Source organism: Phoenix dactylifera, chromosome 1, assembly GCF_051530095.1.
Source record: "Phoenix dactylifera cultivar Ajwa chromosome 1, Ajwa_hap1_PhDact_Kaust_v1.1, whole genome shotgun sequence".
Lineage (NCBI taxonomy): Eukaryota > Viridiplantae > Streptophyta > Magnoliopsida > Arecales > Arecaceae > Phoenix > Phoenix dactylifera.
The window spans coordinates 6740159-6765458 of record NC_143190.1 but is presented as its reverse complement, the minus strand read 5'-3'; the positions used below and the strand labels follow the sequence as shown (position 1 = coordinate 6765458).

Here is a 25300-nt window from a genome sequence, read left to right as displayed (position 1 = left end):
TTAGCTCACAGCCGAATTTGTCCTAAATCAAACAATGACTAGTATCATTAACAAGTACAGTGGCATAATTTATATCTAGATACAAATCATTGCATAAATGTAACCACCAACAGAAAAAGGCACATAATATCCTTGTTTGAACAAAAGCAAGCCAAAAGGTCTGACTTGGGCCTATTTGTATTTTGCTTAATACAGAAGGGCAATCCATAGCGCACGGACCGGAATAAATTTGAAAAGGTTAAAAATACTCCTTCTCAATAACCCTACACTCTTGTATTATTTACCTGTTGGAAAGATGCAATCACACAGACGAGGAGTGCATCACGAACAGATGGAGTATTCTTAACAAAAACTCAAACGACAAACTCGATGTAGCCGTTGGACAAGGCATCTCTTCTAACATAAAAAAAAACGGAAAAAAAAATCCCATCCTTCCCGAAGTACCCTCAATTTCAAATCCCCGCACCGGGCCGTAGGGACCCGGCACCTTCAATTTTAAATCCCATCAAATCGCAGCCGTCCATCTCCTGAAACCCTTCGTCTAAGTTTAAAATTCCAATAGTCTCGCTCTCTTCCCATAGTGAGCTAAAAGAGAGCACAGAGAAAGCGGGGGCTTCCATTTTTTGACGAGACCGAGACATAGATCCCGTTCTCTCCTGCCCGTTCCAGGGTTTCTTCACCCAAACCTGATGAGATCCGTGGATCTCCTCAACAAGAAACCCTAGTAATCTGATCTCAGATCTTGTTCTTGAATTCCTCATTCAGGATTTCAGGGCTTCGTCCGCTCAGGATCTTGTTCTTGAATTCCTCGTTCAGGTAATTTTTGACTACAGTTATTTTTATTTCTGCTAGGTTTTTTTTTTGATCATTTCTTGATCTTCTTTGAGATTTTCCTGTAGAATGCTGAGGGATCTGAGGATATTTCGTCGAAATTCCGGGAAGTTCCAGGAAGGAAACAATGAGAACGTTCCGGTTGGTGGATCGGAGTCCACGGCTTCTCAGGTGGACTCCGATCCGTCCAGGGATCCTCTCAACGCGATTCAAGAATGTGTGCAAAACCCTAAGCCGGGGGCAGATCAACGAACGATTTTGAAGAGGAAGACGGAGACTACCCCTTCGAAGAACCAGATAAAGGGATCTGATTCGCAGCACTTTCCGTTTCGTACTCCCGAGAAGCCAGCAGCAGCCAGGAATAGATTTGGTTGGGTCGCGAAGGGTGAGCATGGGGCAAATGGTGCGGAGAATGGTGATGAGTTGAGCCACCAAGGTCCCAGCCAGCTGCCGCCCCTGAGCCGTGGCCCAAGCTTGGGAATTGGGGGCAGTTATGGGACTCCTCGTTCGTATCGGGTGGCTGGGAAGGCTTCGTCGGTCCACTCCGATAGCAGTTCCACTCAGAGCACACCAACCAAGAGTGTTACAAAGCCTACTTACTCTGGGTTCAGCGGCTCCCGCCCTCCTATGGGCTTGGGGAATCGGATGATGAGCTTCTCCATGGCATCAAAAGGGATTCCGATTTCATCCACGCCACCAACAGTTGTTAATACAGCTGAAGTGCCTCGTTTTGAACTTAAAGAGGACCCCTCCTTCTGGATGGACAATAATGTACAGGTAATAATTCCTCAAGTTTCTTTAACCTATTTCACTTTCACTCTTAAAAATATATGGTAAATGCAAATATCAGTAGCCACATATATGTATCCTGTTATAAGTTAATTAGTTAATTTAAAATATAATCTGAAATCTGAATAGTTGATACATTAAAAAAAAAAGAAGCAAGTGTCCAAATTAGAAGAAGTATGCATTTCTATTTAATATCAAAGCTATACCTTAATTACAAATATCAGTTGTGCCACATATATGTATCCTGCTATAAGTTAATTTAAAATACAATCTGAAATCTAAATGGATGATAATTTTAGCAGAAAGCAGGCATTGAAATTAGAAGTATGCATTTCTATTTTATATCATGTGAGCAGTTCTTAGTCAGACATCATAATGCACATAACACCAAGTGGGGTGCCATACTTGATTTTGGATATTGTTATTGCTTCCTTGCCTACTTATTAATGACTCAAGCCCCTTTTTATCCAATTACCTTTCCTTGTCACTAAATAGTCAATTTTAGTCTAATATCAACTGTACTCCCTCCTCCCCTTTTCATTCTCTAAATCTCTAACAATACAGTATCCAAAAGAGAAGTTTATATACTATTATTTCCATAAATGCTTCCTAGGTGTTTGCACATCCCTATAAATTCTAAGAGCTCTGCTTCCCTAGCCTTGCTCCTTAATCCCTTATTGGCTCCCTCTCTAAGAAAGAAAGAAAATACCAGAGCTAAGTTTACATTTACCTTGTTCGTGCGTTCCAATTGAGGTCAAAACTATTTATGGACAAAATTCACAGTAGTCGCCGTTCAACTTCTTGTCCTAGCCTTAGACAAAATGAACTTCCAACATAGGTTTAGTTGGGAGCTTGTGCAAGAGTGGGAAAGTAATTCTCTCATTTACACTAATTAACTTTGAATATTATGTTAATTTAAAATTGAATTATTTGTTGGTTACATTTTTTATTCTTTGTAAGTGATTTTGTGTATACAGTTTAAGGAGGAAATGTTATAACGATTTGTGATAACGATTTCTGATGCTTGCTTGAGTTTGTGGTTGGAAGTATTAGGAAGATGATGTCAAAGAACAAGCAAGATTTTGGAGTGAGCATCCGCTCCAGGTAGAAGATTCCAGTCTCCCAGTTGTTATGAAATCATTTCATGCTTCATTTATCCACCTCAAAGATATTGGCTGCATTTAGTGGTGCTAGTGTCAAACTGAGGCTATCATTTGTGATCAATAGTTTCCAAATATCTATCTTGAATCAATCTCGTGATTGTTTGTTGGCAAGACCATTCAACAACCAATGTAAATAAGATCATAGTGCAGTATGTCCATTTTTCTCTCAATAAGATCAATAATAATCTATTAGTCAAAAAGGAATTGGGCAACTGCCACAGCGGTCACATGATCCTGGTGTATACGGAGGATCAGAGGTGGTTGAGGTTTTGAATCTTGGAGGTCATTTTCCCCTTACCCTCCAAAAGAGATATAGAGAGGAGGACAAGTGGAGATAGAATGCGAACAGAGGACATATATCAAAACACGGACAATACTTTTGTGGTTCTCCAACATAAAGAGTTCAAGTGTTTTCAGTCCACTATGGAAGCTCTTTGTACTCCATTTATTGAATGGAAGATAAACCCAACATTAACTGAGGTTTGTGAAGAACCAATGGGAGATCACTTGTGAGGCTTGCTAGGGAAGAAACTCTTATGAATCAGATCTGGGATACGTCATGACTGTGCATGGGAATCTCCTCCAAAATGTTGGCATACAGGGCATATACCAAATATCCTGTTCTTTGTTCCATCCATCAATGATTTTTTCTTGCAATAGTACTCCCTGATTTCGTAAACAAGATATAAATCTAGTTGGTCCCCTAAAATTATCCTATATTAGTTTTATAGGGAACCCTAGAGGCTCCCAATAGAATACATGTGCCCAAAGATTGAATTTCTGCTTTCCTCCTTTAATCTCTTTCTTTTCTAGAAGTTCCATTCCCCAAAATATGCACCAATTTTGTTGATCTAGAGTCTTTGTTACATGGTGAACTCATTCTTTTATGATATCTGGAGTGTTGATACTTAGACTGGACATGCATGACATAGTATGGCTCTTATTGACACCTGAAAAAAGAGAATTTCTACTTACATCAGCTGAAAGTTACATTTTTTCGATTTTATTGAATTTTATTCGGACATTTTATTCAATCTCTGAGATTCCTAGTGAAACCGCCAAAAGTGAAGATCTATCCAGGGGACCCAATTAATACCGGAACTGATTTTTAAAATCTTAAATTTGACATGTTAGCTTATTTCTATATATTTTTAAAAAATTATTTAATGTACACAAGTTTCCCGCGTTAGGTATTTAGTTAGGTGTTGAGCTCTTTGGGATGACTGGCTACTTGGCAATCATGCCGATTGCTAGGCAAGATTGGCAATTAGTCACTATCATCTTTATAGTAAGGATATTGGACCTTTCCTTTGTAAGCAGCATGCCCAATAGGAAAAAGTACAATTTAGAAAATCAAAATGGATGAGGCATAGGCATCACTAAACATTAATTTGATATTTGTAGGTTGTGATCCGTGTCCGTCCTCTCAATAGCACAGAGCAAAGCTTACAAGGGTACCACAGATGCCTGAAGCAAGAGAGTGCGCAGAGTATTACTTGGATTGGACAACCAGAGACCAGATTTACTTTTGACTATGTAGCATGTGAAACAATAAATCAGGTCCGTGTTTCTGCATCTAAGAAGCAAACTCAAGCATTCCAGCTTTTTTGTCAACCGATTTGGTTCTTGATATCTGTATGCAGGAGATGCTTTTTCGGGTGGCTGGTCTGCCAATGGTTGAGAACTGTATGTCTGGTTACAATAGTTGCATTTTTGCATATGGTCAGGTATTCTTAGACTTCTGTTTATACATTTCCTCAGCAATTGCTCATTTCATGGCCTTTCTTGAACTGTTACAGCTTAGCATGGTATAACTTCTCACAGCATCAGTACTCACTGGTAATGATATTTCACATTTGTCTCTGACTGTAGACGGGGAGTGGGAAGACATATACAATGCTCGGTGAGATTAACGAATTGGAAGGGAGTCCTAGCCCAGATCGTGGGATGACGCCACGGATATTTGAATTCTTGTTTGCAAGAATCAGAGCGGTAAAGTGTTACATGTGATGTTGAAATGTGTTGACCTGTCTAAATTCACACGGATCTCAACCATGCCTATATTTTTTCCTATTTGTTGTAGGAAGAGGAAAGCAGGAGGGACGAGAAACTTAAATACAATTGCAGGTGTTCCTTCCTAGAGATTTACAATGAACAAATCACCGATCTTTTTGACCCTTTGTCTACCAATCTTCTTGTAAGCTCTCTTTTTCTGTTTTTTCAGCATTTATAGTTCTTTCTATGCTTCCACCTAAATGTTTTGCTGACTGTTTTCAACCTTTTTCATCTTTTCTTCTTCATATATAATATAATTTCTTTAAAACATGGCATATGATGAGCAGTTACGAGAAGATATACGGAAGGGCGTGTATGTTGAAAATCTCACCGAATTTGAAGTTGAGAATGTAAATGATATTCTTAAGCTTCTTATTCAGGTAAACCATATTTCTGATCCTCATATCCTGTTGTCTTGGGGCTATTAATTGGTTCTTATCTTTCAAAAATCATTTAACTTTAATCAACAATCCTGCATCTCTTTTTCCCTTGTAAACCTTTATATTAGGGTGCTGCAAATAGGAAGGTGGCGGCAACGAACATGAACCGTGAGAGCAGCCGTTCTCACAGTGTTTTTACATGTGTCATTGAGAGTAGATGGGAAAAAGATTCAACCAGTAACTTACGTTTTGCAAGGCTGAACCTTGTGGATCTAGCTGGTTCAGAAAGGTAAACAATTACAATGGTAAAGTTGTAGAAATTAATTGCCTTTGGATAATTCATGTAAGGCTAGACATTTTGATACATATTATGCATTTGAAACAGGCAAAAGACATCAGGTGCTGAAGGCGAGCGTCTTAAGGAAGCTGCAAACATTAATAAATCATTGTCGACACTTGGGTATTTATGCTGCAATCTTTATCCAAAAATAGTTTTCTTGTCCATTTCACATAATGGTCTCTACTTTATGCATCAGTTATAAAAGTCCTTGTTTCTGGGTCCCTGATAATCTTATTGTATTTATGGATTTCAGTCATGTAATAATGGTTCTAGCTGATGTGGCACATGGGAAGCAAAGACACGTTCCATACAGGGATTCAAGGCTGACATTTCTTCTCCAGGTCGGTACCTATTTCAGTTATTCACTCCTTTTTTGTCATCTTACCACTCTCTCTGAGGCCACGTATGTTTATTCTGTCGCAGGACTCTCTTGGTGGCAACTCGAAAACCATGATCATTGCAAACATCAGTCCTTCGATCTGGTATGTGGTCTTGCCTACCATTGCTGCATTATTTTCTTCGGTAAAATTCTTCTTGATGTCTATAATACATATCGATCCCCTTCATCTTGTCTTGAAGCTCTGCTAGTGAAACACTAAGTACCCTCAAATTTGCTCAGCGGTCAAGGCTCATTCAAAACAATGTAATTGCTATTTTAATTATGAAATGCTTGGGTTTGTACTCTTGTTTGATTTGATTAAAATGTACTCAATCTGGCTTATTTGGCTTTCTTACAAATTGGGTTTCTGTCCTTCACATGTAGGCCGTTGTGAATGAAGATGCTTCAGGAGATATTATAGCTTTGCAAAGTCAAATACGTTTGCTGAAGGTTGTATAAAATCTTGAAACGGTTTTTTATGTTTTTAAAAAATCAATCTTTCTTGTAAACCAAAAGTTAAAATTGAGGATCTTGAATCAGGAGGAGCTCTCAGTCCTTAAGCATCAAAAAGTCTCAAGATCGCTATCATTTCGTAAGGCAGTATTTGAAGATTTTGAGAATGAAGCTTGTGATGCTTCTGATGTTGAAAAATTGGAGGGAGTGGCTGAAGTGGATGCCAATGAGCTCCACCACGATGAAACTTTGCACATTATAAGAGTTTCAACTAAACAGGTATGCTGCTTATCTTAGAACTCAATTGCTATAAAAAATGAAGCAACCTTGGTTGTTTAATATGCACTAGACTTTGAGTTTTCTGCATCAAAGAGATGTATGCTTGTCATGGCAATTGCATGTAACATTGTATTAAGAATACTAACTTGGTGAATGAATTGCTGCTTGTGAGGTCTTTGTCTAAATGCCTTCTTTCTTTCTGAAAAGGTCTTGGAAATTTGTTGAGTTGGATGAATTTTTCTTCTGATCATTCAATATGAGCAAGGCTTTGACATTATATTTAGAATAAGACAGAGAGAGCTTTTTGATATGCTGCAGTTGAAATCACTGGAAGCAACATTGGCCGGTGCACTGCGAAGAGAAAAAATGGCAGACAATGCTATCAAACAACTTGAAGCTGAAATTGAACAGTTGAACCGCTTGGTAACTCCTTAATAAATTAAAAGTGGAATCAAAGTTTTGCTGCAATCTGCAGCAAGGTTTTCTTTGTAGCATATATTTGCTGATATTGTTCGGCAGGTTCGTCAAAGAGAGGAGGATACTCGGTGCACTAAGATGATGCTAAAATTTCGGGAGGATAAGATTCACAGATTGGAGAACCTTCTGAAGGGCGTGGTGACAACAGACTCATATTTACAGGAAGAAAATAATGCTTTATCCGAACAAGTACAGTTGCTTTGTGCAAGAGTGGATAGGAATCCAGAAGTGACTCGCTTTGCATTGGAGAATATCAGGCTCTTGGATCAACTCAGAAAGTAAACATCTGAAGTAATAGGTTCAGCCTGTATTATACCAACTTTCTGATGTACTCATAGCTTTCACACTATGCTTGTGTTACAGGTACCAAGATTTCTATGAAGAAGGAGAAAGAGAGCTTTTATTAACCGAAGTATCAGAGTTACGCAATCAGGTATCCATAAATTTCTAGTTATCCAATCATAGTTTCCTGTTCATGCAAATAATCTTCTTTCTGAAATATTAAATGTTTGGTAATGCCATGTCTCTACAGCTCTTACATGACCTTGATGGAAAGTCTGAACATGTGCAGCACCATAAGTTAGATTTGGAACCAAAGGTTTGGTTTATGAGCCACACACACTTTCTTGATTTTTCTTGATCTTCTCTTTACATGTTTACTAAAATCTTGTGATGGTCCAGGAGGCTGGACAACCTCAACTGGATAGTTTGGCCAGAGAAAAAGAAGCTTTATCTATAGAGGTATTATTTGTTTGACTTCCAAGAAAGCAAAAAATGCAGATTGTGTATTTGTTTTTCCAAGAAAGCAAAAAATGCAGATTCTTTATCATGCCGTGTGATCTTTTTATTTTTTAACCAAATAATATTTGTTCATTTTCAGCTAAAGAAGACCTGTCAAGAGTTAGAAAATTGCAGGATTGACCTGAAATCTTGCTTAGAACTAAATGAAAAACTTACGAGGTAATTGTTGCCTCTAAATTTTTGTATCGTTTTCAGTTAATGCAGCAATTATCTGTGTTCTTTTTCTCACTAAATTGATCAACGCTCTCTTTGGCAGGGAGATAAGCAATCTGCACACTGAAGTAAACAACATCAAGTCTACAAGCAATGCTCAACATGTTATTGTCAATAGTCGGAATATCGTATGCACAACTAAACTAAAATTGGCTGCTGAGATTGTCATTTTTCATTCTTTTACTTGTATATCATGCATTTTATAGGCAAGGGTAAGTCTGAATGTTTCTAAAATATTTCAGGCATCATGTTCAGAATCAACCCAAACAAACGCTCAGGCTCATGGAAATAGGGTACAATGCCCACTTGAAATGAAGCATGCTGAAGAGATTTTGAACTTACAGCTGGAGTTGGATATACTTAAAACAATTCTAGGTGAAGAGAAGTCATCTCGTGTAGAGGTTGAGAAGAGGGCTACTCATGCAAATGATCAACTTATAACAGCAAATGGAAGGATTTTGCAGATCAGCAAACAGCATGAAGATATAAGTAATGAACTAAAAGATGCAAGATCTGTCATTGAAGCTCAAGAATCCCAACATGTCCTTTTGATAAATGAGCTGGAGAAACAAAGGGATAACAATAATCATTACACAGAGTTACTAAAGAATCAGGAGCAGGAGATCTCTACATTGAGAAAGAAGCTTGATGATCATTTTGAAGGGAAAGAGAAACTATACTTTGCAAATGAAGAGCTTACAGATCAGCCTTTTAAACATGTTGAAAATGAGGACTCCCCTTTGCAGGTGAAGCTTAAAAAGATGCAAAATTCCCTTGAAAAAGCAAGGAATCTGAACATGAGGTACCAAGGTGATCAGGCATCTCAGACATCTCTTGAGCAAGAAATGGATGAAGTCCGTAGACAGGTTGAGGTGGAGACAGCTGAAGTGATCGTATGCTTGCAAGAGGAACTTATGGCACTTCAACAACAGGTCGATGATAGTAACAGAAATGAGTTAATGGCTAAACAGAGCATGGTGGTACTGGAAAGGGAGATCAAAGATCTTCATGAAAGCCTATGCTTGGTGAAGCAGGAAAATGAAAGGCTGTGTGAACTGGTTGAAGAGAAAGACAGGGATCTAAGATCCATGACCAATGACTGGGAAAGATTAGCTTATGAGATTGCGGATATTCTTACTGATGGAAATACAGCTCTTGAGGAAGCTTCTGAACAGGTTGCTTCTATTTCAGAGTCCTTTCCACAACGAAGTTGGATCTGTGAGAAGGTTGAGAGAATGATAGAGAGACTTTCTCAGAAAGATATGTTGATTGAAGAACTTCAGAATTGTTTGGAAGATGCACAGAATGTAAGATGCGATATGGAGTGGAAGTTGAGGTCCTTAAGAGGAGCAACACTGGCTATAACTGAAGCACAGCAGCAGGAAAGCATGGATAAAGAAAGAGAAATTCTTCAATTGACATCACAGTTATCGGAAAAGACTTCTTTAATAATTGATTTAGAGAATAATATTAAACTTCAAAAGGAACAGATTAGGAAAGCCGAGGTTTGTTCAACTGTTGCCTTCATAATAGTGAACAGATTATCCAAGATAAACACAGCGCACCTCCAGGAACTTGAGCATGTAAAACTTCTGCTCGATGAATCCACAGAAATGATGTTGCAGAAGGATTGTCTTTTACAATGTCAAATGTCTTTGCATGCTGATGCAGAAAAACAAATTCAAGATCTCAGCTGGCAGCTAGAAAAGTCTCAGGGAAAAATTGCTGAAATACTAAGACATGTCCAGGAGAGGGAGCAACCTCAAGCTTTGGAATGCCTAAAAAAGGAAGAGGAAGAAGTTGCTTTGTCTAAAATTGTAGAAGATCTTTCAAAAGCAAAGAGGGTGATAAATGAGTTTGAACTGGGAGTGAGTATGCTGCATGCTTGTATGAGAGATAGTGTTGATCTGGCTGATGGCCTTGCAGAAGTACATGACTCTGGGAAGAACTCTGATGAAGGGGCAGGCAACAGCTCCGAGGACCGGGTAAGCTAATGCTCTTGTTATTTGATAATCAAGCTGAACCATGTGAACCTGTCTGACTCCTCTTGTCAGTAAGTTCCTAGCATTTATCTGTCCAGATGCTTTATTATATCTTAATTAAAATTTTAACTCATCCCTAAAAATTGGTTTTGTTAACCAAATGTCTATTGTGTCTTGCAGATTGAATCAAATCGAGTTGTTAACAGCAACATGAAACATAATGCTGGATGTATGTCTGGATGTAGCACAGGGAGTGCAATTGGCAAGAATGCAAATGAGTCTGAGTGTAGAATGGTTTTAAAAGATGATTCTGATAGAGAGACAACCATTCTCCTCCTAAGGAAGGAATTAGAGTCTGCACTTGACAGACTACAGGAAGTGCAGGTTCAAATGACTAAACTACTAAATGAAAAAGACGAGATTAAGAAATCTGAGAAACAAGGCCGGACAAGCATCGAGCATCTTATTGATGAAGTATTTCGATTGAAATCAGATATTAGTGATAAAGAAATACAGTTTGACCTTCGCTTGCAGGAGTTGGAAGATAAACTGCAAGCAGTTAAGGCAAATGCAATAGCATCTAGTGAATGTTGGTGCAAAGCCAAAGAGGTATAAGAGTTATAGCTTCTAGTTCACATGCTATTGTTCCAATCTATGACATTATAAACAATTACTGTGTGCAGTATTGTATATACTATGCTTCTAACATCCATATGAGGTATTATGTTTATAATGACATTCTAAGAACATTTTTTCCATATATGTTTTAGTTGGCTTCTCAAAGAGGCATTATTGATTCATAGTTATCTTTTTTTTTTTTTGTTTCAAAACTCAAGCAAGAATTCTTAGTTTGACTAGTTGGGCAACTTATTACTCATTAAAAGTATCAAATGATACAATAAATTCTACACTTTTTGTAATCTTTATTAGGTGGTAGCGATCTAATAAACCTATATTCTTGGGCTGGAAGTGGGTCCAGGCTGACCCAAGGCCATCGAGCCAGGCTGACTTCGGGTCGGGCTATGGGCTAGGCTCAAAAAAATTGGACCGAGTTTGGGCTTAAATATAGAGCCCATATATTTTTCAGGTTGGGCTCATATATATCATTGGCCTGGCCTGGGCCCGGCTAGAGCTTGAGCCTGGACAAGGCCCGAAACAGAGCCTGAATTCAAGCCCGAACCTAGCCCAAACTTAGGCCTGAAATGGAGCCCAAATTTAGGTACTTGTTTGTGAATTGCTTAGAAAATAGGAATGCCATTTCCAATTGTGTTATCAATTTGCTTTTCTCATAAACATATTTTTGATCATCAGATGGTTGCTTACATGAAGCTACAGTATGAAAGATTGAATGATTAAACTTCAATCATGTTCGGACCATCCCAATTTTTAGCCCAAATGGGTAATTCGGGCCCATTTCCAGCCCTATATATTCCTTAATCTTAGCCAAGTTGTGGGATGTTTCTCTCACAAAGTAATACTTTTTCCTTGCTTGAACATAACAGCAATGTGACATCATGATGAAATGCTTAACTTGTCTCTGTTATTCAACTTGAGGACAGAAAAACACAATGGATGAGTAATTACTGTATAGGATTTAAAAAAATTCTGATCCCTCCCTGAAGTTTGATATATGTTACATGTAGAACCAGTATCTCTGTCACTTATGAGATGAATTTCAGTTTAGTTTTCTGGCAAATGCTATCTCTTATCTTTTCATCCATGTTGTTACGTTCATCATCTCACAAGCATTCATGAATTATTTACCCTATAATTGTTCATTCCAGGCACTTGAGCTTGAGATCAAGGATGCAAAAGCTGTTGCTGCCCAAAAGACAATTGAGGCTTCCGTTCTTCTCACAAAGATTGAGGAAGCACAAGAAACCATGAGAGATGCTGATGTTACGATCAATGCACTGATGCAAGCAAATGAAATTGCAAAATTTGATATAGAAAGACATCAGGAAATTGAAACTACATTAAACTATGAAAGGAATAGTTTATTGAATAAGGTACAAATTCTGCAATCTTCAATTCATACGCAGGAACAGGAATATAACTTCATGGAGAAGAATTTCCAGTCAAACCTTATGGAAGCAAATAATTTCGTTCTGGAGCTTATGGATAGTTTTAAGCATCTACAGATGGCTTTCACAGAAAAATTCAAATTTCTAGTCTGTGATCTTGAATGGCTCAAGGCTCAGGTTCAACACTTTGCACAGTCATCAAGGACTTGGTTGGAAGAAATTTGGTCAGAGATTATTGGAAGAGATTGTGCTGTGTCTGTGTTGCATCTTTGTCACATGGGAATTTTGTTAGAGAGATTAACTGGGCTGAATGCTGAAAATGATTTTCTTCATCGTGGGCTGTCTGAATCTAATTCTGTAATTGCTGACCTGAGAGAACATAATATCAAAGCAAAAAAAGAACTTGAAATGTGCAGCATTCTCAAGGGCAAGTTACTTGTGGACATCAATAAGAGTTTTAGCCGCATTGCAAAGAAAGAAGATGAAACAACAGAGTTTAGAGCAAGGCTAAGTTCATTTGAAAAGAAAATTTTGCATTTACAATTGCTAGAAGAATCAATGTTGGCTAGGTCAAATTCTATGGGCACTGAACTTGCTATTTTGGTGAAGGAGTTGGAGGCTAAAAACAGAAATGCCCTAACAGCAAAATCAGTTCAGGATAAAACATTGAGGGAAAAAGAAGAACTATATAAACAATTGGAGAATGCATCAAGAATGCTAGACAGTGTCCAGGGTATTAATGAAATGTTTAGGGACTCACTCCTTGAAGAGTTGCCTCTGCTTGCGGGTGATTCCCATCCTGAGTGTCAATTGAAACTAGAAGCTCTGAAGTCCAGCAACATGGGATCTATCAAAGAATTTGAACTGTACAGGATTCTCATCAGTTGTCGAACTGAGTCTGTTGTGATTAATTTGTTTGCAAAAGATATTGAGCTACTTGTTGTGCAATCAGAGATGGAGCACAATATGGAGGAAATTGATCATATGGCTTCACAGATAACTGACTTGGAAAGCCAGAGAGACAGTTTCATCATAATCATTGATAAAATTAAGATGGAAATGATTCTAAATAACATAGACAGGGATCAGAAAAGTAGTGAAATTCATTTTTTGCTTCTGGAAAATGAAAAGCTGAGAAATGACCTACTGAAGATGAAGGAAGACCATTTCAGAGTGACTGAACATTTGCAGGAGAAGGAAACAGGATTCGCAACTTCTCTTAGCCGTATAAATGCTATCAATCAGGAAAATCACAGGTTACAGGACAGAATTTTCTCTTTGGAGACCTACATTACAAATCTGCAAACAGATTTAGACAGGAAAAATACAGAACTTCAGAAGGTACTTCATTCACATTCTATCATATCTAAGGAACTTGATTTGAAAACTGAGACGACTAAAGTTCAAATTGAGCAAGCAAAGTTTATGAAATCTGAGAATGATTTGTTGCAAAATGAAGTAAGGGCATTTATGACCAAGAAAGATGAAATCATTGCGGTGCTTGGGTTCAGGCTTAAGAGTGGTTTTGATTTGGCTCAATCAATAGACATCATTGCGGACAGGATGTTCGATTTGATAGATGACCGAATTGTTCTCATGATGGATAGAATGGATCAAGAAAATTTTGAGCACAAAGAAGCAGCATCAAAGTTTGTTGATGAGTTAAATTTCTTCGAGCTCTCAATTGAAAAACTAATGTCTGAGATTTCTTATCTAAAGTCTGAGTTGATGCGGAAGGATGAAGTCTTAAAAGGCCTGCTATTTGATCTGAGCTTATTGCAGGAGTCAGCATCTATTGCAAAGGACCAAAAAGATGAACTTGAAGAGATGGCTACTGCATTGGAATCTGTAGAAGAGGAACTGGCATCAAAATCATGTGAACTTGATGAGGCCACTGCTCATGGACGGGTGCTGGAAGCTGAACTACTTGAAAAAAATGAGAAAATATCTGCTCTTGAGTTAGAGCTTGTTGAGAAACTTGGTAAATTGAAGTTAGTTTCTACTGAGAACCTTGGGTTAAAAGCCGAACTGGAAAACATTATAGGGATAAAGAATTCTACAGATGAAGAGTTAAGAGAGAAAATTAAGGCTACTGAAAGATTAGAGGAAGGGCTACTTGAAATGAGCTCTTTGCTTGGCCAAAGGAGTCATTTGCTTGAAGAGTTGCAGAATGACATGACTAAACTTGCAGATGACAGGGATCATCTTGATTCTGAGGTTCTTGACCTGAAAGAGAAGCTGAAAATGGCACAAGCTCTTGTTGAAGAAAATGAAGCTATCGCTACAGAAGCTCATCAGGTGCCTGGAACCTAATCACCATCTAGTTTTCTGAAACTGTGATACAGTTGTTGTTTCTTTTGTTTATTCCTTTTATTTTTGCTATAGTTAGCAGAAGCAAAGAAGGCTTATGCTGAAGAAAAAGAAGAGGAGGCCAAGCTATTGGAGAGATCTGTTGAGGAGCTTGAATGCACTGTATATGCATTGGAAAACAAGGTGAGCTGTACTGAATCTTTTCAACTATATTTTCAGTCTCTCTTTCATCAAGTTTTCATTTTACAACTGAACACACTTATTGCTTCTGAAAGGTGGATATTGTAAAAGCAGAAGCTGAGAGACAACGATTGCAGAGAGAAGAATTAGAAATGGAACTTCAGGCAGTGAGATGTCAAATGCTGACAGTACCTGCCTCTAGTAATATTTGGAATACAACAGGTGACAATAATGACCCAACAAGGTTTGTATGTTTATAATATTTCTTGTCCTATGTCAGTGAAGCCTTGAGGCATCAGAGTAATTTGCTGGCTTTTGCTTTCTCTGCAGGCACCTTAAACAGAAAATAACCGAGCTAGAAGAGGCCTTGCGGAATATACAAATTCTTCAGAAGGAAGTTGCAGAAAAGGATGCAGAGGTGTGACTTTTGTATACAAATTATAAAAATATGATACAGCCTTTTTAAGAAATCTTATTTATGGCAGTTAAAACAGAAAGCTGAATCTAATTTCTGAATTCACTTCATCATGTTTAAGTGTACATCAGTCTCATTCTTTTATCATCAATGAATCTAATTTCTGAGTTCACTTCATTGTGTTTAAGTGCACAGTGTCATTCTTTTATCATCAATCTGGGTGGCAGCGAGTGTTTTTAAAACCAGGTCATCTATCTCTATTATAACGATGCAAACTGCTAGGGTAGAGCCCATGTGCCTCCACCCTGTTCATCTCCATTGTAGTGCTGCTAGTGGAAGCAGTACCATCAATCTGATCTTCTTTCCACATTTTGTTATTTTTTATAAAATTTAGGTAGTATTACTATATTTTTATTATTCATGTGCATAGTGCAAATAATTTGAACCCTTTGAAATGGAAAAATGAATTATTTGGCTTTGGTAGATTCAATGAAGTGAATAACATTTCCTTTTTAAATGTCCACACCAAAGAGCTCTCAGAGAATGAGCATGACAACATAAAAAGAAGGTGCTTAATAAAATAGTTTCATGTATTGATTCCTAGATTTCCTGTTTTCCTACAGATTGTCCAATGCAAAGCACACATATCTGAGCTTAACATGCATGCAGAGGCACAAGCAAGAGAGTATAAACAGAAGGTATTCTTTGCCAGAGTCATGCGGATTATAATTCCATATGTGTGATATCCCAAAATGACAAGCAGTAATTGTGTAATTACTTTTCATAACTGATAAAATGTGAAACTTTGTTCCAGTTTAAGGAATTGGAAGCCATGGCACAACAAGTTAAGACTGATCCTGCCTCCTTCAACGCTACAAGCTTCATGTCAGCAAAATCAGAAAAAAGTGCCCCAAAGTCCAGGGGATCAGGTTCCCCATTTAAATGTATTGGCTTGGGACTGGTACAGCAAATGAATTCGGAGAAGGATGAGGACCTGATTGCAGCAAGGCATCGAATAGGCGAGCTTGAAGCCTTAGCTGCAAGCCGACAGAAGGAGGTGTAGTATTTCTTTCAATTTGAAATCATTTATGCTTCAATGTTGTCTATCAGGAAAAAAAGAAAAACATGAGTTACCTGCCTTCCAATGGGATCCTTGCTCTTTCCCCAGATCTTCATGCTGAACACACGACTGGCAGCAGCAGAGAGCATGACTCATGATGTTATCCGGGATCTGCTAGGAGTTAAGTTGGACATGACAAATTATGCAGTAAGACTATCAAACTTTTTCTCATATCTGGTAATCTTTGTTGGTATATTTGTCTTGATGATCTATGCATTAGCGAGGATTCAATTAAAAATGTTATTAAATCTTTTCTATTAGGAATTGTGGAATCTCCAACTTATATCTAATTTTCATGTCGCTTTATCTTTGTTAGTCCATTCTATATTCTCTTCACTTCTGTTATAATATGGATTATAAGTAACTTCAAATTGTGTTAATTTGCAGTCTGTAGCGTATTCATACTATTCATGTTGTACATATAATTTTTGAAGTGTTCTCATTTTACTTACCATCTTTGTCGTTTTGATGCTAGTCATTATTAGATAACCATCAAACTCTCAAGGTAAAGAAGACAACTCGCCATGATGGTGATGAATTGCAAGAAAAGGTTTATTTCATATCAGAGACGCGTTATCTTAAAAAAATCTTTTTTTTTTTCATGCTGTTGACTTTAGGAATTTATTTTTAAAGGAACAAGAGGTAATCAAGCTGAGGAAGCAGCTTCACGAATTCATTGCAGAGAGGCAAAGGTAGATGCATCTTCAGTCAACAACTACCTCCTTGAAATTTTATAGCAATTATTGTGTGTATCTGGCTCGTATAATTTTAAGTTTCTTTCATGTTAATTCTGTAGCTGGTTGGATGAAATAAATCAAAGACACAAAGAATTGGTAGCTGCACGTGTCACAGTGGAGAAACTTCATCAGCGGGACCAGTTCATTAGCACTGAAAATGAAATGTTGAAGGTCTCGAAGTTACTTCCATGAATTTAAGCATTTTAGCCCCCTCTTGTTGAAGTTTTTTCATTTTTAAAAAATCTATACTGTCAACTTATACAATTTTGTAGGTGGAGAATGTGAACTACAAGAAGATGACCATGGAACTTGAAGATGAAGTGAAAAAGCTCTCCAGCCAACAGAATATCCAGCAGCGCATTCATCACCATGCAAAAATTAAGGCAGGATATAAGGAACTCAGAATTTATAGATTGGATATTCCATATACATATTTCAGCTTCATTTTTTTTTAATGAAATTTATTTCACCAAATGTGACAGGAAGAGAACAGACTCTTAAGATTACAGAATGAAGACCTAAATGCAAAGTTGCATCGATTTGAAGCAGTCCTTTCACGTGTGGAAGAAGAGCTTGCTCGCTATCGAGCTTCTTGTGGAAAGAACCCATATGTTGACATAGACGAGGAGGAGCAGTTGAGGAAGAAACTACAGGTATGTCTATTCTGGTGGATTGACTAAGTTAAACCAGCAGATAGGATTCTTTTTATGTTCAAGAAAAATGAGAATTTGGTGCACATATGACAGGATAGTGAAGAGGACAGAATTCAATTGGCCCAAAAGCTATCGAGCTTATGTACCAGCATTTTGAAGGTTATAATCAGGACTCTTTAATGTTTAATGGCCAATGATTTCCAGTTTTCTGTATCTAATGCAAATGGTATTTCAGGTTGCTGGACTGACACAGTCTGCTTCCGATATAAGCCCCTTGGCAGCACAAGATGCACTAGACCAAATAAAGGATCGTATTAGAAAACTGGAAAATGAAGCGGAATATTTGAAACTAAAGGTGACTGGTTCTCTACCACACAAAATTCACAGTTTAGTTCAAAGCTATGTAGAATGTAATAGAAGGCACTAGAATCACCAGATGAACTTTGGAGTAATGACAAGATGCTTTGGTTTCAAATGTCAATGGGCTTTTGAATTGGTGCATATCTTGAGGGGATAGGGTGCTTTGTTTTGTCAGCTATAATATATGGTTATGCAATTACAATTTACACTGACATTGAGGATGCTTCTTTTGCAGTGTAAAATATTATGCGAAAAGATTCGGCTGTTGGAGCTTGGGCAACAATCATCACCATTTCGCTTGAATACAGACAAGAACTTTCTACCATCAAGCACATCAGAGTCGTCTCCATCTTTATCGTCTTCATGACGGGCAAACAAATGTTATACTTATACATGTTAGCAGTTAGCTAACGAATTAAGGTACTCTGATGGTCAAGTTGTTAAGGAAGATTAGCTGGTCAAATGACTTTGCTGATTCTTCTGCAATTTGTTCATATTCCTTCCTACATTATAAAGCAATGCAATTATATTCATTTTAACTCTGGTGTATTTGTAGTGGACAAATGTTACACTGTTTTAGCATACACAAAGATGCGGAAAATGAAAAGCATGGGAAGGAAATGCCTATGAAAACGAATGTCCATCCAGACCACCAATCTTTATCATCTAAATCAAACATCCATGCATAATGTAGATTTTTTGTACAATAAAAGAGGCAAATGGTCCTACTGCAAATAGATAAAATAAAAAAAAGGGGGAAAGGCCAAAAAAAAAAAAAAAAGACAGAAGAAGCACCCATGTGGTGCCAGACAACTTTGGACTCGGGTGCATTTAAAGGTATTACTTCCACGGGCCGAGAGTAGCTCTACTTGCGCTCGGCCCTCCGCTCCTCACAAATTGTAATGACAGAATTTAATCCTTCTTGAATTCTATATTATCATTACTTGATCCAAAAGGATCATTAGATGTAGACTATTTTAACCACTATGGGAGGATCAGATAGAGTCTAGGAGTAAGATCCATTATATCGGGAAACTGGATTATCTGTCAAACTTCAGACGACCATAACTTAGATATATGATGCTCAATTAAGATATTTTTTTTTTATAAAAAAAATCGAGCTATTTCCCAAGCTCTACGAGGTAGCGCTATCCCATAGAGGATGCGGTGCACCAATAAATCAAAACCAAATTCCATCATTTGGACTTCAAAACGGATAGATCAAACTAAAACTTTTCTTTTTGAGAGATTTTGAATTTTTTTCAGATTGGTTTCTAACCCTGCATACTGTTGTTTTTTATTGTTTTCTAACTGATGATGGTTTCCACTGGATACTGTTTCTTAGGAGAAATGTTGTTGGGATTTGTTGCAGGTGTATGGTGATCTTTGGATTTGCATACTCTTGTATCTCCTTCGAAAGCTAAGGATTCAGTGATTTGGAGAGGGTCTCATGGTGTCTTTACAGTGAACAACAATTTTTTGAACTTTGGAGGCAAACTAGAGGCTTTCACTTCGGTTAGTTGGAAAGTTCAGGTGTCAGAGAAGGTCAAGGTGTTTTGGGGATAATTCTAAAGGAAAGATTCTTACAGCTGATAAGTTGGTTTAGAGATCTTGGCTGGCTCCTTCAGAATGTGTTCTTTGCTATTCTGCCTCAGATACAGCTTCTCACATCTTTCTTCACTGCTCTTTTTCTCTGAGTACATTTGGAGTCACCTCAAAGTCAGAGTTAAGTAGAGAGGTTGGGTAGGATCCTTGGCTACTTTGGGGTGTTTGGAGGCACAAGAGAATAACGAGGAAGTCTAGATTTGGATGGGACATTTTGGGTACGGTTGTTTGGTGGGAAATATAGGAGAGGACTGCTATCTGAGAAATATCAACAGGATGTTATCTCTCTTTTTTTTTCCTGCCTTATTAAAAGCTATGTACATTCCATATTCTCAATGAAATGTCTGATGGGCTGATTGCCTATCTTTTTCTCCAAAAAAAAAAGATAAAGAAATCCATAAACCCCTTATTGTCCGCCACATTGCCATAGATAAGATACCAAGACTATTTATTTATAGACTGAAGGTTCGATCCAGATTGAGTTGTGTTCTTGTCAATCACATAGCATAAATCCCCATTGAGACCTTTTCAAAATTTGTCATTATTGGTTTTCTTTCTATATAGCAAACAACTGATGTTTTTTATCTGGACCTAAACCTAGATCCGTCACTATGCAGATCGAAATGCATTGAGTTGGTTTCGGATTGTGCATGACCTTACCTAGTTTGAATGATCATTGGGTCCAAAGAATTATGATAAAACCAAATCAATGGGTTGGGTTTGTCTAAATTGTGGCAAAAAGAAAAAAAAAGTTAGGCTTTGAGTCATGGTTATGCTAGTTCCAATTAGCCTGGTTGTAGCCGTAGAGGCGGCAAAATTTGACCCGATTTGGTGAGGTTTTTTAAAATCAGGTTAGTTTTGGATCAACCCTAAATCAGTCCAAGTCTAAATGGGTGGGTTTGAGTTTAAGCTCCAAATACTTGGATCACCCGACTTGACCCTGTCAAAAAACAACTAATTCCAAGACCATACCCAACTTAGTTCATCCTTCTCTAATTTTTTTATATGGTCCGGTTTAATAAAAAAATGTGTTGTAAAGCGTGATGGGTAGGACAGATCATGGGATTTTGGGATGTGGATTTCTATTTTAGCTAATATTTTCCTTAATTAGTTTATGAATATAATATGTCCTAAAATTTTCTAAGTTAAATATGATTTGGTATATTTAAAGTTATATGCAATTTCATTGTTTGTAATCTCTAGATACCATATTGTTGTTATTCTTTAGTTGTACATATAACTGACAAGTAAAAACTTAAATGGGTTGGTCAGAGGCTATGGGTATACGCAAAATAAATAAATTAGGTATGGGTTAACATTTTCCAACCCATTTATAAATGGAATTGGCATGAATTGAGGATATTTTGACTTAAAACTAGCTCAAACCAACCCAAACCCAGCATGACTGGACCGATTGCCTCCCCTCGTTGTTAGGCCCTACCCAAAGTTCATAACTATCTTAGATCGATCCAACAGTAAGATGTCAGCACATCAAGTATTTTTCATAAACAAGATCTACCTAAACAAATGTAAAATAGTGCCAAATTATTCAAGTAAGATCCATTCAATAAATTTCAATACAAATTTAACAAATAATGTGAAAAAATGTTGTAAACCAATCTTATTTGTTATGATTCTTAAAAATTATTTTATAGTGAGAGACTTGGTTTTCTTCCATCTTTATTATCATCTGATAGTATCATATGTGATTATCCACTTGCTTTGTAGTTACCCTGTTGGCACAGCTTATGAAGGATGCAGATGCTTATTACCATGCATAATAAATAGGTTTGCACATGCTCAACAGGCTTGCTTAACATATCCACAACAACATGGAGACCTCAACAGCATACATGGAATGCATGATCAATGTTCCTTTTTTGTTTTTTTTCCCCTTCAATTATAGGAGAAAGTACAAACTAAAAGCCATGCAATAGCCTGGCTTGGGACTTACAATTAATGGAATCCTTTCACTGTGCTAATTTAACATCTACGATATGAATTCAATGGAATTGAAGCATGATCATAACCATCAATCCTCGCACCACCTATGGAAGATCAGCTTTATGGATCCTTCCCTAGAATTCCTATATCAGATTACAACTGACATCCACAAATATTACATTTGGATCTTATTTTGTTATTTGACATACTTTTTCCCAACTGGCTGTCAAACTAACTAGAATCCTCTGTCTTCTCTATCCAGACTTGTATCAGCATTGATAGTGTTAGTTAAATCATAAATATAGACAGAACAAACAATGAACAATATGGCTTATTCATCTTGCAATTATTCCTTCACTTGTATGTTTAGTTTGTTGTTTTAAAGCAACCTTCTATGCTCTTTGTTATTGCTGATTTTCAGAAAACTAAAACATTGCTAGTGATGGAAGAACAGGATACAACAATAGGTTGCTCTCCCCTAGATGATGTTAGTGAATGAATATTTCAGTAGTATCTGATTCAAGGACATAGCAGTAGTCAATTAAGAGCAACCAATAAAATATGCCTACAAGCATTTTTATTTGATAGACTAACAAACTTTTCTTTTTGAGGAAAGTCAGATATTCAAATTAAACATATTCAACTGCAGCATCGTCCGTGAATTTTATCCACTATAAGTGTACAAAAGCATCTGCTATAACTTTAGGCTCATCATTGTAATTTCTAAAGTTGCTTAACAAGCAGAATCAGTTGCAGATGTTTGTTTACCTGCTCTTATTTACAACAACCATGGTGGGTTTCAGAGGAACGAAGAAAAACAGAAACAGGAAAAGGTCGTAGATATACATGTTAACCAAGCTCTAGATCTGAACCTGTTCTGATTATAGTACCTTTTAGATAAAGATATGTCTCTTTTCTGCTACCAACCTTCAAGTCCCTATGAGTTCCTTGATTTTTTTTCTCCCCCTGTCTTATCAATCTTTTCTTCCAAATACGGCACTCATTCATGGATTTCTTCATACCACCACCTCTTTACTCACAGCAGCTGCCAGTGGGGTCTGCATTCTTGACAACCCAGGGATGCTTCAAGATATTTGTAAGAGAGAGTCTTTTTGATGAATCCTTCACTAGGAGCTACAAATTTAATATCAGACGTCAAAAATCACAAGTGCTTAATAAACTTTCGTATTAGACAAATATCTTTATGCCTTCAGACTTACTTTGCTTATGAGATCCTTGGCTTCGGCAGGCACATGAGGAGTGGAAGGAAATTTTAGGTCAACCTTCACTATCCTGGTTCAAAGTCTCATTTAGTGTAACATTTCATAAATTCATGCAGTACAGGTGCGGCAAACTAAAGAAATTTACCTGTTCAAGGTATCTTTCTGGTCTTCAGCTTCAAATGGTGGAATGCCATAAAGAAACTCATAACAAAGAATGCCTAAAGTCCAGTTATCAACAGCATAATCGTGTGCTTTATTTTCCACCATCTCTGGAGCAAGATAATCAATTGTACCGCACATGGTTTTTCTCTTAGTATTTGACTGCACAGCCCATCCAAAATCCGCAATTTTAAGTCGACCCTGAAAGGTAAAAAAGAAAATCAAATCGGACTCCTACTTTTGTAACTTGAAAAACATCATTGCTAAAACCTGCTCTAAGCCTGCAGTGCAGTGTAGTTTCGTTCCAAACAAAATGCAGTAAAAAAAGTCCAGTGACTCAAAATGAGTGCCGCAGTGATAATAATGCTGAGGTAGATGTGCGTTTAAAGTAGGAAAGAACAACTATATTAGAGAAAGAATAGAACTAGCACCAAAAGACAAAGTGGTCATTAAAATCAGTCTCAACAATTGGTTCCAGGTTTACCTGCACCTAGTAATTAATAAATTATGTACAAGTAGCCTTCCATTCATTAGTTTTAATCTCTCTCTCTCTAAAAGCAAGGGATAAGTAATGCGCAAAACAATCAATGATCATTCTTATGTCAAAAATCAAAGAACTAACCTAGAAAAGTACAGATTACACATGCAGTCATGAAGGAAGAATCCACATAAACACGAATAATACGTAATTAATGTAAAAGAAGATACATCTCATTATAGTTTTGGTAACTTGAGTCACACAATTGTCAGACTAGAACTGTCTCAGTAGGAGGGTGTTAACACTTGATCTTAGATCTTGTGAGCTTGGACAATGTTCTATGAGAATGTAGGTAACGGACCAGCAGACATGGGGCCAACTCGTGCATCAGCAATAGGCAGGTCCCCCCCCCCCCCCCCCCCCAGCCAACAACAATAGAGAAAAGGAGAAATAAGAATAGCAATGATGGAAAAAATAACATGGTTCTCATCCTCCATATTCAAAAGTGATGCAATACAACTAACACAAGCGCCTAGGAAGTGCTGAGGCAGCCACTTTCCAAAATATTGAAACCAAATATTTGGTTGCCAACAGGTACACTTGCAATAATTGGAGAAGCTGAAATGGAACTCTGAATAGCATAATTTTTGTTTTATTCCAAGTGTATGCATGCCCCACAGCAAAGAGATCATACGTGCAGCAAGCCTTTCATTCAACACCCTAAGACACAAGTTTTAAATTTACAGAATTTTTATCCCTCGAAAATGAATTCTCTTTTTTGATTGTACTCAAAAATGAATTTCATTTAGGAAACAAATGCCTGCAATTCAACATTTATAAACAGAAAACAGAGCCAAGAAGATAACAAAAAAGGGGACTACGTTTAACTATAAATCAAGAAATATACCTCAATATCCAGCAATAGATTCTCCGGCTTGATGTCCCTGTGGATCACATGCTTCTCGTGGCAATACACCAATGCACCCGCAAGGCTCGCAATATACTGTACATTGCCAAACCCCAAATAGCCACAAAAACGGTAAAAGAATAAAATAAAATAAAATAAAAATCCAGATAAATGGCAACGTAAACCCTGCCCAAGGACTTCAAAGATCAAATCTTTTGTTATAATTAGCAGAAATAAACAAAAAAATCAGAAAAATCCAGAAAAAGGGCAGCATAATCTTGTCTCAGGGACTTCGAAGATCGAATCTTTTTTATCATAATAAGCATCCAACTCACAGTGGCAGCGCGCCTCTCGGAGAAATGGTGGAGCTTCCTAAGGACCTTATAAAGCTCGCCTCGCGCCGCGAACTCCAAGACCAAAAAGACGCGGGTGGCGTCGTGGAACCAGGCGAAGAGCCGGAGGACGTTGGGGTGGTTCAGCCCGTGCTGGATCTCTATCTCTCGTCGGAGGTGAGCGTGGAATCGGTACTTCTCCAGTTTCTTCTTAAAGATCACCTTCAAAGCCACCACATACCCACTCTGACCGCAGAAATCGAGGAAGAAGAGATCGAATAGATGAGCATAGAGGGATTGGATTCAAGAAATAGAGGATTAGATGATGGAATCGAAGGGGGGACCTGCTTCTCTCGGGCGAGATAGACCTTTCCGAACTTTCCTTCGCCGATGAACTTTCCGATCTCGAAGTCGGCGAGGCTCCATTCTTCCTTCTTCCTCTTCTTCTCCGTTTGGGGCGTCGGTGGGGGGAGAGAAGGGATTATTTGGGAGGAGACGAGGGGTCGAGAGAGTGGGGGACGGGGCGGCAGTGGCGAAGGGCGGGCCATTTCGGGGTTCAAAATTTCACTAGCGTCCGAGGTCGGGTTCACATATAAGAGGGTATGGAACTATGGATCATGGACTTTATCGGATCTGGATTTGGACCCGATCCATTTCCAATAACTGCTCACACTAATCTCAAAGAATGAAGACTACACGGGAAGCCCCCAC

General features: G+C 37.8%; 2 protein-coding genes across 5 annotated transcripts; one reads left to right on the top strand and one right to left on the bottom strand.

Annotated features, from left to right (window-relative positions):
- The first annotated feature begins 582 nt into the window (after nucleotides 1-582).
- On the top strand, nucleotides 583-19940 carry POK2 (phragmoplast orienting kinesin 2). 3 transcript variants are annotated; one of them, XR_001879599.4, is made up of 39 exons: nucleotides 583-816; nucleotides 900-1608; nucleotides 4188-4343; nucleotides 4427-4510; nucleotides 4656-4775; nucleotides 4867-4980; nucleotides 5126-5218; nucleotides 5347-5507; nucleotides 5604-5678; nucleotides 5812-5899; nucleotides 5982-6040; nucleotides 6138-6201; nucleotides 6322-6387; nucleotides 6478-6669; nucleotides 6988-7092; nucleotides 7189-7424; nucleotides 7510-7579; nucleotides 7679-7744; nucleotides 7828-7887; nucleotides 8027-8106; nucleotides 8204-8288; nucleotides 8403-10145; nucleotides 10323-10751; nucleotides 11927-14464; nucleotides 14552-14659; nucleotides 14752-14900; nucleotides 14987-15074; nucleotides 15695-15769; nucleotides 15886-16128; nucleotides 16240-16338; nucleotides 16667-16741; nucleotides 16825-16883; nucleotides 16988-17099; nucleotides 17201-17311; nucleotides 17411-17581; nucleotides 17675-17740; nucleotides 17817-17936; nucleotides 18177-18361; nucleotides 19314-19940. XR_001879599.4 is itself a non-coding variant. In XM_017843360.4 (38 exons), the coding sequence occupies exons 2-38, from the start codon at nucleotides 901-903 to the stop codon at nucleotides 18306-18308; spliced, it is 9000 nt and encodes a 2999-aa protein (XP_017698849.2). In that variant the 5' UTR covers nucleotides 583-816; nucleotide 900; the 3' UTR covers nucleotides 18309-18480. The 3 variants fall into 3 exon arrangements, 1 of the variants encoding a protein (XP_017698849.2); XM_017843360.4 differs by lacking the exon at nucleotides 19314-19940 and having other exon boundaries at nucleotides 18177-18480; XR_015976848.1 differs by lacking the exons at nucleotides 15886-16128; nucleotides 16240-16338; nucleotides 16667-16741; ... (6 more) ...; nucleotides 18177-18361; nucleotides 19314-19940 and having other exon boundaries at nucleotides 14752-14878.
- A 2148-nt stretch (nucleotides 19941-22088) lies between these two features.
- On the bottom strand, nucleotides 22089-25171 carry LOC103709187 (serine/threonine-protein kinase Aurora-3-like). 2 transcript variants are annotated; one of them, XR_005506446.3, is made up of 6 exons: nucleotides 24934-25171; nucleotides 24593-24835; nucleotides 24258-24353; nucleotides 22859-23073; nucleotides 22711-22778; nucleotides 22089-22624 (listed from the first exon to the last, which is right to left on the bottom strand). XR_005506446.3 is itself a non-coding variant. In XM_008794415.6 (6 exons), the coding sequence occupies exons 1-6, from the start codon at nucleotides 25135-25137 to the stop codon at nucleotides 22523-22525; spliced, it is 933 nt and encodes a 310-aa protein (XP_008792637.4). In that variant the 5' UTR covers nucleotides 25138-25169; the 3' UTR covers nucleotides 22376-22522. The 2 variants fall into 2 exon arrangements, 1 of the variants encoding a protein (XP_008792637.4); XM_008794415.6 differs by having other exon boundaries at nucleotides 22376-22624; nucleotides 22711-22783; nucleotides 24934-25169.
- Nucleotides 25172-25300: the final 129 nt, after the last annotated feature.